Source organism: Vipera berus (genome assembly GCF_964194415.1).
Source record: "Vipera berus genome assembly, chromosome: 2".
Lineage (NCBI taxonomy): Eukaryota > Metazoa > Chordata > Lepidosauria > Squamata > Viperidae > Vipera > Vipera berus.
Genome location: NC_138203.1, coordinates 172,562,363 through 172,575,848, shown reverse-complemented (window position 1 = coordinate 172,575,848; position 13,486 = coordinate 172,562,363). Strand labels below are relative to the sequence as shown.

Here is a 13,486-nt window from a genome sequence, read left to right as displayed (position 1 = left end):
ACAGTAATTTTATAAACCAGTAAAACAAAAAGATGAGTTAGAGGGGCAACAGCTGAAAAGTTCCAATATGGCCAATGGTGAGGGATGCTTTGAACAACTGTAAGGCCAGCAGTACCAGTCCCCTCCTAATAATGGATTAATAACACAGTCAACCCAGAGTGAGTATCCAAGTTAATCTACATACAGTATTTTAATAACATCTTTTAAGTCTTCTTTCTGTTGCTAAACTTTAGTTTTTAAGGTTTTGTAACCAATGATATATTACAAAACATTTAATGATATATTAAATACTGATATCATTTTATCAGTATTTCCTTGGCACAAAGTAACTGTTTTACATAGCACACTGTGCCTATTTGCTATTGCCAACGCCTTCAGATATGCTGTTCCTCCTACAACAATTCTGCCAATAATATTGCTGGTTTAGTAGCAAAAGATTTTTAAATGGTACAGGATTTTTCCCCCTCTCCTACAAGTGAAGAGGGAGGAATTTTTCAAACTAAACCAGAAAAAAAGTAAGCAATTTTACAATCTCAGAACCAGATGCTCCAGAATAGCTATATCACACACCACTTAACCATTGTATACCAAATATTTTTTTACAATCCAAAACTATGATATGCAGAACATGTCTCTGGATTCTAAAAAAATACAGCAACATAAAATATGATTTTACAGCGCCCTGTCTGTTTCTGTTTTCATCAGCAGATAGCAATCTGTCTAAAGCCAAGCAGTCAAAAGTAATATAAGATATTATGCCAAACCAAGTTAATTTTCTTGCAAATGCTTTTCTATAATAGCATAAATTAATCAACCAACTTCCTCAATAGTGATGTATTGTATATTATTCCAATCTTGTTCATGGTATTTGTTTCAAGTCATCTATTCATGTCAAAGAACAGAAATGAACATGCCATCTTGAATATATATTACTGGAACTAGTTACAAACACCAACTTCTTTACAGCAACTATGTTCAAGCCAGTTATATTTATTAATCTTTTCTTAATTAACCAATCAAGCATTAAACAGAGCCAATACAATTCATGATTATATTACCCAAACAGATACTTACAGCCATAATTAGCTCAAAGGGGTGTTTATACACCCTCACGGGAGACTGGTATTTCTGCACCATGGTTACCAATAATTTGTGCTATAAGATCTAAAACAAAAAAACAAAAAACAGTTATAGGTATATTGAAGCTGAAACAATAATACTCACCAAGAGGTTGTAGATCATGTAGTTAGCACCCTAGTTTCTTACTCCACTGATATAAGCAAAGAGATCTTAAAAACTGAAAATAAGAATTCACTGGGAATATTTTATCTTCAGTAGCTTTCCATTTTGTTAAAACATGTCATGTGTTTAGAGGCACCATCCATTTTTCCACCATTATTTAGCTGGAAGAGATATAGTTACTCTATTTTAAATGTTTAAAACATGCAAAATGCTTACTATGTGTGCATGGGTGTACATATAAAATTACCAGAAGAAAGAAGTTCAATGCAGTATTTATACATGAAATCAATACAACTGGAGTTTCATGTTACTAACATAAAAATATATTTAAGTACAGATGGCTATAAGATAGAAATACTACAATTCTTAAAAAGCTGAGCTTCAGATACTTGCACATAGCCATTTTATCATTTTAAACATGATTGTTTTATAGCTTTTCTATTTATGGTTTTAGAACATTTAAGTTATAAGTAACTCGATTACTTGGATTATTAAAAGTAGAGGAAATTATCAATTTCCCAGTTCATGTAAATGGGAAGATATAGTAAATTGTAATTTCTTAGCTAGTTTTGCTGCTTGCAATTAAGAGGATAATATTTTGAACAAACAAGATGTTAGACAGTAAAAGATATAGCCCTCAGCATTTAAGAAGAACTATGAACCGCTGAGATATGTTTCAAAGAAAAAAGAGAATTACTACCATCTATTCTAAAACAAGCAATGCTTTTACACTATTACTAATATATTCATAGATTCCGTTTCAGTTGAGAAATAAAATGATTAGGTTTATTTACAAAATCACAAGATTTTTACTAAATCAGATGGGATACATACACACACACACACATATATATGACTGTTCTTACTCTGTAATGTTTGTAAAATTTCTTAAAGTGATTCTGAACAATATGCTTATATAGCCCTTGGAATTCTGAGTACAAATTTGAAGACATTGCCAAAAAATATACAAAGTGAGCTACTCTCTAAATCAAATAGCTAATTTTGTGACCTGAACAAAATTATTAAATTTCTAGCTCATTCTCTCGTGGGCCTCAAGATTGGTATCTATCATTTTAATAAACAAGTTTATTTTAAAGTCATTAAAATAAGCACAATAAAGACAATGTCACACAATAGTTTCCATCCATACATTTTATGTATTTCAGGTATTTTCACGGATCCGCTTCTGTGCTGATAAATACATACAGAAAGCTGATACTAAAAATAAGTATCACACAGCACAACATCCTTAAGGAATGTGTGGAACTGAGTTATTACTGCATATTGACATATAGGTTTTTCAGAAATGAAAGCTATAGTTTTATTCTTCAAAGAATATATAAAACTACCTTCCTACATTAATACAAAGGGCAAATAAACATTTTAAAAGCAATAAAAATTTATTAAAAAATCAAAGAGAAATTAATAAGGAACACTTTCTGAAGCTGCAAGAGGGACTCTCTTTAAACAGGGGACTACTTCTTTAAATCCGTTGGCAATCTGAAGTTAACATAGACTTCTATAAACAACTAAGGAGAGGAACATTGAAGAAAAGTGAGCTCCTTTCAAATACCACAATTGTCCATTTGTCAGCAAGCCATAAACAAATTATTTATAGTCAGATATCCAAGTTGTGGGGGAACCTTTACCTTTTTATCCAAGCAGAACTATCAGACTAAATCATAAGCCATTCTTGAAAAGCAACAGTTCTTTTCTCTTCCTATTTATGCACAACAGACAATTGTTTATTATTGCTCCTCTATTATTAAAAAGCAAATAAAACATGGAATCTATTTACTATTTACTATGACAAAGAAAGATGACAAGATAAATTTTGAACTGAACACCGGGACTCAGCCCTGTTCCCCAGTACTTGTGAATACAATACAAAAAAAAGTTTAACATGCAAAGGAAGCTAGACATCATGCCAACTCGAAATGCCCGACTGCAAAATAGCTAGGAATTTCAGGAACCGTTTAGAAAATCCAAAGCAAGGAAAACAAATAATACAGAAGAGTGGGGTAGCAGTTTAGAGAGTGAAGTAAAGAGGCATAAAATGAGACTTCCGAGATAAAGCAAGGATGTGAAAATACATTGTTTGAGTTCGTGTTCTACAAAAAAAAAAAAAATAGAAAGGAAAAGAAAGATGCATTCCAGGGCAAGGGTGAGTAGAGTTCAGCAGGAAAGAAGCCAGAGAATCAAGGGTACACAGGAACTAAGAAGAGATTGTACAACCATTTGTCTGAAATGATATAGGCTTTCCTGCCTGAGCAGGGGGTTAGACTAGAAGACCTCCAAGGTCCCTTCCAGCTCTGTTATTTGGTTCTGTTATTCTGCTGTTGCCAATTAGATGGAACATAGGAAGATGATTTTAGATGATTTAGTTGGTCAGGAGGGCCAGAACAGAGGCTCCTTCCAGTTAATGGTGCAAGAACAAAATGGAAAAAAGGGAGAGTCTGCGAAAGGACTCTAAAAGGATGGGAAGAAGTAGATGCGGAGAAGGGGGGGGAGAGAGAGAGAGAGAGGGAGGGAGAGAGGAGAGAGAGAGAGGAGAGAGAGAGAGAGAGAGAGAGAGAGGGAGGGAGGGAGGGAGAGGGAGAGAGAGAGAGGGAGGGAGAGAGAGGGAGGGAGAGAGAGAGGAGAGAGGAGGAGAGAGAGGGAGAGGGAGGGAGGGAGAGAAAGGGAGGGAGGGAGGGAGAGAGAGAGAGAGAGAGAAAGGGAGGGAGGGAGGGAGAGCGAGCGAGCTCAAGACCAAGTGACTCTGACGTGGAGAAAGGAACTTCGCAATATTTAGGGTCAAACTGGCGAGTTCAATCGTGCGTTGCGGGGAGTAGTAACCCTGAGAAAAGAGCGAATCGGGAGACGCAAGACGGGTATGCGAGTAAAGGACCGGGGTGGGGTGGGGTGGGGTGGGGGAGGAAAATGCCTTCCCAAGGCAAGGTCAGAGGAGGGAAGGTGAACGAAGGCGGACGAAGACGGACGAAAGGAAGGCAAAGCAGGAGCAGCAGGTGAGTATCCTTCCCGCAACTTAGGGGCCCGGAGTACAGCTCCCAACCGCCCAGCCAGCAGATCCAGGACGAGCCAGATGTGAAGTCCCATTAAACCCGCAGACATCGGGCTGGGGAGCCAGAGAAAGACCCCGGAGGGCACGAGCTGGAAGGAAACAGCGATGGGGGCGGGGGGGGGAGAGGTGGGAGAAAGTGGTGGGAACAGCCGGGGAGGAAGAAGCCCACCGAGGTGGGCGAGGCGGAAACCCACCTTCTATCGCCAAGGCCGGCAGCTCTCCTGCCTCATGTCGGCTCCCCGTCCTTTTGATGCCGCTGGCGATGGAGGGGCCCCTCCTGAGTGGTGCTAGCCCTGCCGGTTCTGGGAAGCGACAAAGAGGAGGAGGCGGAGGAAGCCGACAGTGGCAAACCAGAGGAGGAGGAGGAGGAGGAGGGGCCCTGTCGCCCGGCCGCTCGTGCGCCCGCGCACTCTGAAGAACGGCTAAGCTCCCCCACCTCCGCAGGGAATGAGCTCGTTCTGCGCATGCTCCCTGCAGCCCGCTTCTGCGCAGAAGCTGGAGTGAGCCTGCGTGGGATTTTTTCCATGATATGTTTCTCAAAATAAATAAATAAATAAATAAACTCCCCTCTTTTAAATAGGAGGCTTAATTTTTTCACGTTGGGGTGAAAAATTGGTTTGTAAGAAGAGTTGATGTTGTTCGTGGAATTTTTGACAAAGGCAGTTAGTGACGTGGTAGGTTAGGAGCCAATACGGTTTAGCCCTTGATGAGCGATTATTTGGGGTTTTAGCCCAAAGCAAGCGAATAAATAACAAGAAAAAGAGTTGAGTATCTATGCTTATTTAACTAACCTTAATAATAAAGATAAACTTTCCAGGAACCCACTGTTTAGTCATTCAGTCATTTCCTTCTCTGATTCTAAGGAAAAAATAGCGGAAAAAAATGATTCCCTCGAAATTTTACGTAGCTTTTGTGGAATAGTTCAGTAGCTCATACAGAATATTGTATTTTAGGACTGCATTTTTAGGATGCCTGGAAATAATCAGATGTCCAAGAGGACGTGCATAACTAGGGCTTTTAAGGGATGAAGCTCCATGAAACATAGTTTGTTTGCTGTATAGAATGTTTCCATACAAAGGAAGAAACAAAGCAATAATTGGAGGTTTTCAAGTTTATACACTAGATTATAGCTGGGTTTAACAGATACACATGCAAGATATGTTTGCTCAGGAAAGATTTGTTGTTGTTGTTAGCTGCGAAGTCGTGTCCGACCCATCACGACCCTATGGACAACGTTCCTCCAGGTCTTCCTGTCCTCTACCATCTTCTGGAGTCCATTTAAGCTCACGCCTACTGCTTCAATGACTCCATCCAGCCACCTCATTCTCTGTCGTCCCTTTCTTCTCTTGCCCTCAATCTTTCCCAGCATTAGGCTCTTCTCCAGTGAGCCCTTCCTTCTCATTAGGTGGCCAAAGTATTTGAGTTTTAGCTTCAGGATCTGGCCTTCTAAAGAGCAGTCAGGGTTGATCTCTAGGACTGACTGGTTTGATCGCCTTGCAGTCCAAGGGACTTGCAGGAGTCTTCTCCAGCACCATAGTTCAAAGGCCTTGTTTCTTTGACTCTCAGCCTGTTTTATGGTCCAACTTTCACTGCCATACATTGCAACTGGGAAGACCATAGCCTTGACTATACGCACTTTTGTTGACAGGGTGATGTCTCTGCTTTTTAGTGTGCTGTCTAGATTTGCCATGGCTTTCCTCCTGAGGAACAAGCGTCTTTTAATTTCTTTGCTACAGTCCCTATCTGCAGTGATCTTGGAGCCCAGGAAAATAAAATCTGTCACTACCTCCATTTCTTCCCCATCTATTTGCCCGGAATTGAGAGGGCTGGATGCCATGATCTTGGTTTTCTTAATGTTAGGTTTCAGCACAACTTTTGCACTCTCCTCCTTCACCCGCAACAAGAGGCTCTTTAGTTCTTCACTTTCTGCCATTAGAGTGGTATCATCTGCGTATCTTAGGTTGTTGATATTTCTTCCGGCAATCTTAATTCCAACTTTTGATTCATCTAGCCCTGCCTTTCTCATGATGTGCTCTGCATATAAGTTAAATAGGCAGGGCGACAGTATACAGCCTTGCCGGACTCCTTTCCCAATTTTGAACCAATCGGTGGTTCCGTGTCCAGTTCTCACTGTTGTTTCTTGACCCGCATATAGGTTTCTCAAGAGACAAATAAGATGGTCTGGTACGCCCATCTCTTTAAGAACTTGCCACAGTTTGTTATGATACACGCAATCAAATGCTTTAGCATAGTCAATGAAGCAGAAGTAGATGTTTTTCTGGAACTCTCTAGCTTTCTCCATGATCCAGTGTATGTTGGCAATTTGATCTCTAGTTCCTCTGCCTCTTCGAAATCCTGCCTGTACTTCTGGTAATTCTCGATCCACATACTGCTGGAGTCTAGCTTGTAGGATTTTAAGCATAACTTTACTAGCATGAGAAATGAGTGAAATGGTGCGATAGTTTGAACATTGTTTGGCACTGCCTTTCTTTGGAATTGGAATGTAAACTGATCTTTTCCAATCCTGTTGCCACTGTTGAGTTTTCCAAATTTGCTGGCAAATTGAGTGTAGTACTTTTACTGCATCGTCTTTTAGGATTTTGAATAGCTCAGCTGGAATACTGTCACCTTCACTAGCTTTGTTGTTGCTCAGCTTTTCTAAGGCCCACTTCACTTCACATTCTAGGATGTCTGGCTCGAGGTCAGTGACCACCTCATTGTGATTATCAGGGACGTTAAGCTCATTCTTGTATAGATCTTCTGTGTAATTTTGCCACCTCTTCTTAATTTCTTCTGCCTCTGTTAGGTCCCTGCCATTTTGATCCTTTATCATGCCCATTTTTGCATGAAACGTTCCCTTCATCTGTCCAATTTTCTTGAAAAGATCTCTGGTCCTCCCTATTCTATTGTTTTCTTCTATTTGTTTGTACTGTTCATTTAAGAAGGCATTCTTATCTCTTCTAGCTATTCTCTGGAATTCTGAATTCAATTGGGCGTATCTTTTTCTCCCTTGCCTTTCGCTTCTTTCCTCAGCTATTTGCAAAGCTTCCTCAGACAGCCATTTTGCTTTCTTGCATTTCTTTTTCTTTGGGATGGTTTTGGTTGCTACCTGTTGTACAATGTTGCGAACCTCTGTCCATAGTTCTTCAGGCACTCTGTCTATCAGATCTAATTCCTTAAATCTATTTGTCACCTCTACTGTATATTCAACAGGGATATGATTTAATTCATACCTGAGTGGCCTAGTGCTTTTCCCTACTTTCTTCAGTTTAAGCCTAAACTTTGCAATGAGAAGCTCATGGTCTGAGCCACAGTCAGCTCCTGGTCTTGTTTTTACTGACTGTATAGAGCTTCTCCATCTTTGGCTGCAGAGCACATAGTCAATCTGATTTCTGTGTTGACCGTCTGGTGATGTCCATGTGTAGAGCCGTCTCTTGGGTTGTTGGAAAAGAGAGTTTGCTATGACCATCGTATTCTCTTGACAAAATTCTATCAGTCTGTGCCCTGCTTCATTTTGTACTCCAAGGCCAAACTTGCCTGTTATTCCAGTTATCTTTTGGCTTCCTACTTTAGGATTCCAATCCCCCATGATGATAAGGACATCATTTTTTGGTGTTAGTTCTGTAAGGTGCTGTAGGGCTTCATAGAACCGGTCAATTTCATCCTCTTCAGCACTGGTGGTTGGGGCATAGACTTGGACTACTGTGATATTGAATGGTTTGCCTTGGATTCGAACTGAGATCATTCTGTCATTTTGGGGATTGTATCCCAGTATTGCTTTTCCTACTCTTTTATTGACTATGAAGGCTACTCCATTTCTTCTGAGGGATTTTTGCCCGCAGTAGTATACCTGATGGTCATCTGAATTAAATTCACCCATTCCTGTCCATTTTAGTTCGCTGATACCTAAGATGTCGATGTTTAGTCTTGTCATCTCTTGTTTGACCACGTCCAGCTTGCCTTGATTCATGGATCTTACATTCCAGGTTCCTATGGAGAAAAAATCTTTACAGCATTGGACTTTCCTTTCACCACCAGACATATCCACAGCTGAGCGTCCTTTCGGCTTTGGCCCAGTCGCTTCATTCTTTCTGGCGCTACTAGTACTAGCCCTCTGCTCTTCCCCAGTAGCATATTGGACGCCTTCCGACCTGAGGGGCTCATCTTCCAGCGTCATATCGTTTTGCCTTTTGGTACTGTCCATAGGGTTTTCATGGCAAAGATACTGGAGTGGGCTGCCATTTCCTTCTCCAGTGGATCACGTTTTGTCAGAACTCTCTGCTATGACCTGTCCGTCTTGGCATAGCTCATAGCTTCATTGAATTACGCAAGCCCCTTCGCCACGACAAGGCAGTAATCCATGAAGTGGTCAGGAAAGATACAACCATTTATTTTTCTGGAATAACTTTAAGAACAGTTTGTGGAGACATTCTGTCTTATACAAGTAATCTTTGATTTACAACTATTTGTTTAGTGACTGTTTGAAGTTACAGTGGCACTGAAAAATGACATGACTGCTTTTCACACTTATGATCATTGCAGTACCACTATGGTCATATGATTAAAATTCAGATGCTTAGCTTCTGGCTCATTTTTATGACATTTGCAATGTCCTGGGGTCATGTGATCACCTTTTGCAACATTCTTAAAATCAAAATCAATGGGGAAGCCAGATTCATTGAGTTACTAACTTAACATCTGCATTGATTCACTTAACAACTGTGGTAAGAAAGATTATAAAATGGGGCAAAACTCACTTAACAACTCTCTTGCTTAGCAACAGAAATGTTGTTAAACTTTGTCAGAAGATGGCAAAAGGTGATCACATGACCACAGGACACTGTAACCATCATAAATACATGCTAGTTGCCAAGTGTCCTCATTTTGATCGTGTGACCACAGGGATGCTGTGATGGTCGCAGGTATGAAAACTGGTCATAAGTCATTTTTCTGAGTGCCATTGTAACTTCAAACAGTCACTAAACAGTTGTAAGTCAAGGACTACCTGTACTCATGTAAATTATTTAATTATTTAGCTGGTTTTTATATCCTGTGTTAATAGTTGGTTTTATTATATGTCACCCAGAATCACCTTGTGTGAGATGGGCAGCCATATAAATATGAGAAATAAATTAGTAAATGTACTTCCTTTTATATCTCTCCATAGTATAAAGCACTGCAGCATTATGATTAATAAAAGCAGGTTTAGAATGAGGATTGAATAAAAAGGAATGCCTCCAATATTATAGGTCACTAGTAAATAGCAATACTGATGTATTGGAAGCTCTGACATGTTTAATAGTACTGTCTATTCTTTTATTTCAATAGCCATGAAATTACTGTGAGAAAAGGTTGTATTGTTATTGTTCATGAAATGGAAGCCTGCAGTGTGTACTCAACAGTGTGCTTTAAACAAAGGTCCGTGATTGAATTTTTGACTGCCAAAGGAGTCCCTCCAATTGAAATGCATTACCGTATGCAGGTTGTTTCTGGTGATGACTGTATTGATGTAAGTACTGGGCATCTCTGGGCTAAAAAATGTAAAGATGATCAACCAGGAGTTGATTTGTATGATAAAGAATGAAGTGGACAACCTGTGATTATAACCAAGGAGCTTCACATGAGAAGGTTGATAAACTGCTCAAGAACTGTCAGCAGAGCACTCAAAGGGAAGTTGCTGTATTTTACCAAAAGCTTGACACTTTACAAGAACCTATGGGTCAGGTTCTTCAATATCTGAAGGTTTATGCAGCATGAGCTCCTTGTAAATTAGAGACTCAGAAAAGTAAGCTGGAGGAAGAAAATAAAGCAGGGTTGCCACTGATCTGTGCTCCTAAAACAAAGATCAAGAGATTTTTCACATGCTACTATATGATGAAACTTTGTTAAAGAACAGCTGATAAAAAGTTTAAAAGTATTCTTCCTTTTGACTTTGCACAGTTGAACCATGAATAAATTTCTGTCTCAGGAAACTAACATCTGCAACATTTTATGATGTCTCCTAGTTCCTAAGATTATTGAAATATTTTTTTAGCATGCCAAATAAATTTATGATTTTGTATGCATGGCAATGTGAATTGAGCCGATGGCCTAGTGTTGAGGATGCTCACCTCCCATTGGGAAGTTTGAGAGTTCAATCCTAAGTAGTGGCAGATGTTTCTTTCCTAGAACTCAAAGAAAAAATATTTGCTCCACATAGGCGTCAGAAGGGGAATCCAGCCAGTCGCCTCAATTCTGCCCTGAATAGGGACTACAGCAGGGGTGTCAAACTGCCAGCCCATGGGTCAGATGCATCACACTGAAATCGTGCCCACCCCATTGCCAGCAATGGGGAAAAAGTTCCGATGCGTCACGTGACGTCACATGATGTCATGAGTTTGACATGTCTGGACTAGAGGGTTGTAAAAACGAGAGTTCGCATGACTGTGAATGTCAGGACTATTTTTTGCAGGTAGTCCTTGACTTATGACCATTCAGTTAACCGACCATATAAAGTTACGGTGCTAAAAAAAGTGATCTATGACTGTTCTTTGTACTTATGACCATCACTAAAATCATGTGATCAAATTTGGGCACTTGGCAACTTGCATGTAATTATGATTTACGATGGTTGCAGCATTGTGGGGTCAGGTGATTGCCATTGATGTCTTTCCCCGTGGACTTCCAACAAGCAAAGTCAATGCGGGAGCCAGATTCACTTAACGACCATGGGAAAAAGTCATAAATCAGGTGTGACTCAATAATGAAAGTTCCAGTCCCAATTATGGCCCTGTCTATACTTCCTATACTATAAATGCATCCAAAGGTCCCTCAAACCCTGGTGGGGGCATCAGGCCTAGGATCCCTAGAGGACTGGTAAATTACTAAGGTGGTTCCAGTATTATTAATATGTGTTTACATAATAGTCCTTTTTGTCTTGTTCTTAAAAATGTTTTTAATAATTATAATAATAATGGATCAGTATTTATTAATTCACTGTTTTTCGCTTTCTTGTATGCCATCTAGATCAGGGGTAGGCAACCTTGCTGGCTCAAGAATTCTGGGAGTTGAAGTCCATGAGTCATAAAAGAGCCAAGGTTGCCTACCCCTGCTCTAGAATCACTTGTGAAATGCATGGCTATATAAATTTGACAGATAAATATGACAACAGTTCTGCTCACAAACAGCATCTAATCACTAAGTGAATGTGACATGTTCAAAAGGCCAGTTTCGGAAGATAGATACAGAGTCAGAAAACAATATATTTCCACATAACATTTTCAAAAATTTAAAAAAATGCTGCCCTTATTATCTAGTGTAGACAACACTACCATCAACTACCCTGTGACCACCATCACGTTTGATTAACAAAACAGCTAGGGGGAAAAGCATCTGGAATAAACAAGTATTCAGATTTAACATTTCAGGGAAACTTCCCTGCCTCCCTTAATAATTAATCATTTCAAAACCTCACTATGTTGTGAAAACAGTTGTACTGTGTAACGAAGTTCATGTTGCAAGCCAAGATTCTCAGGACGTTGTCACTGCCTAAAAATAGATCACATTTTCTGAAATGGGTGTTTCTTCTAATCAGCAATTTATGAACTGGTGCCAGAGCACTACTTTGCATCATTCAGCAGAGAAGCTTTCTCGGACTTGATGCCCTTCCGATTCATTAAGACTCCCACCCAAGGGCAATGTTCCCAGAACAACTTCTTTGGCCAAACAAATCTTAAACCTCACTAAGACCAGCTGAGGAAAATGACAGAGAGGCACATTCACTGCCCTATAGAGTCTCCAAACCAATCCTTCCATTGCCTTACCCTGGCAGAGCTAATGAAAGCTGTAGTGGCAGCCCCACAAGGCTGCCTTCTAGTCCTTTCAGCCTTTTACTTAGGATCCACAGACTGATACTCTGGGCTTCATTATTTGTAGTCTCTTCTAATGCGGTATACATAATGGCTTCCTGGGTGAGGGTTCTGGCTGCAAAGGGACAATAGTGACCTCTATCTCAGTTCCTCACATCCAGTCAGTATAACCGTGGTATGGTGTTTCGTCTTTGTCCAGTAGCTGTCTTTTCTTCTTCAATAGGAATCCACTCCAGACTTTTCTATTTTCTGACTGATTCCACCTTTTCACATCTCAGTTCCTTTGCCCTTGTCATTCTTCCAAATCATATACTTTAGTTCTTTCCATCCAATTCCTCTGTCTTCGTTCAATAGGATTCAATAAGATGTCGTGTTTTTTTTTCCTCTCTAGCTTGCATCCACTCACTTCCTCATTTTATCCTTCTCATGCCTTCATCATGCTGACAATTTCTTTCTTATTCTTCCCATAGCATCTCTGGTTACTGTTTTCCTAACTGGGCAATATGCAAAGAAATGGGATTACTGATACAAACTTCACTGCCTAGTATGGTAAATTTCTCCCCCACACTCCTTATGGGTGCTTGTTCTTCGTACAAAAAAAAGGAAAAACTACTTGCACCCTCCCTCCCCACCCCCCAGAAATGCAACCCAGAAACCTGCAACAGTCTCTTATCATGAGGACCAAAATCCTGCAGTAGTATTAACAACAACAAAAATCCCAATCAAATTTCTTCCTGCAGATAAGTCTTGAGATAGCGTATGTCAATTATCTATTATAGTCAAATAAAACAAATCAAAATATGGTAAATGCTTCTCTAGAATATTTGGATTCGTGTGAGTTACCAGGAACAGGGTGGGATCCAATGTGCAAAAGTGGAAATAGATTTGAAAAGAAAAGGAAAAACAAATTGGACACCGTAAAAGTACTGTGAGTACTGACTGCCTTCTAAGAAAAACTTGATGTGAATGTAATGATGGTTACTTCCGTTATTACCTGTTTTGCAATGTTCAACCTGTACCATTTGTAAATAAGTACAAATATTGACATTTTAGGAATAGGCCTTCCAAAGGAATCCATCTGAGATAAACATTGGACTATTAACCTTCACTTCTTATGAAAGTACAGTATGCCTGCCTCCTGATGGCCTTTTTGGACTCCCAGTGAATGGGCCATAGGTAGAAACTTGCCCCAGTGCTTAAACATTGTCATAAATTAATTTTTATTTTAAGTTGCTGCCAATGTCATATAAAGGAGGGGGTTGGTGGAAGATAGTTATGGCTATTTTCAGATTATTTATAAAATCTGCATCACTGTTTCCACCTTTTCTCAACT

General features: G+C 39.8%; 1 protein-coding gene across 1 annotated transcript in view; it reads right to left on the bottom strand.

The window, feature by feature from the left end:
* The window catches only part of SEC14L1 (SEC14 like lipid binding 1), a 36,524-nt gene extending 31,849 nt beyond the window's left edge, over positions 1 to 4,675 (bottom strand). Inside the window, exons 1-2 of the mRNA XM_081320419.1 lie at positions 4,501 to 4,675; positions 1,075 to 1,164 (exon numbers count right to left, since the gene is read on the bottom strand). Of these exons, the coding sequence (XP_081176545.1) occupies positions 1,075 to 1,137 (63 nt within the window). The 5' untranslated portion in view covers positions 1,138 to 1,164; positions 4,501 to 4,675. The remainder of the gene's footprint in view (positions 1 to 1,074; positions 1,165 to 4,500) is intronic.
* Positions 4,676 to 13,486: the final 8,811 nt, after the last annotated feature.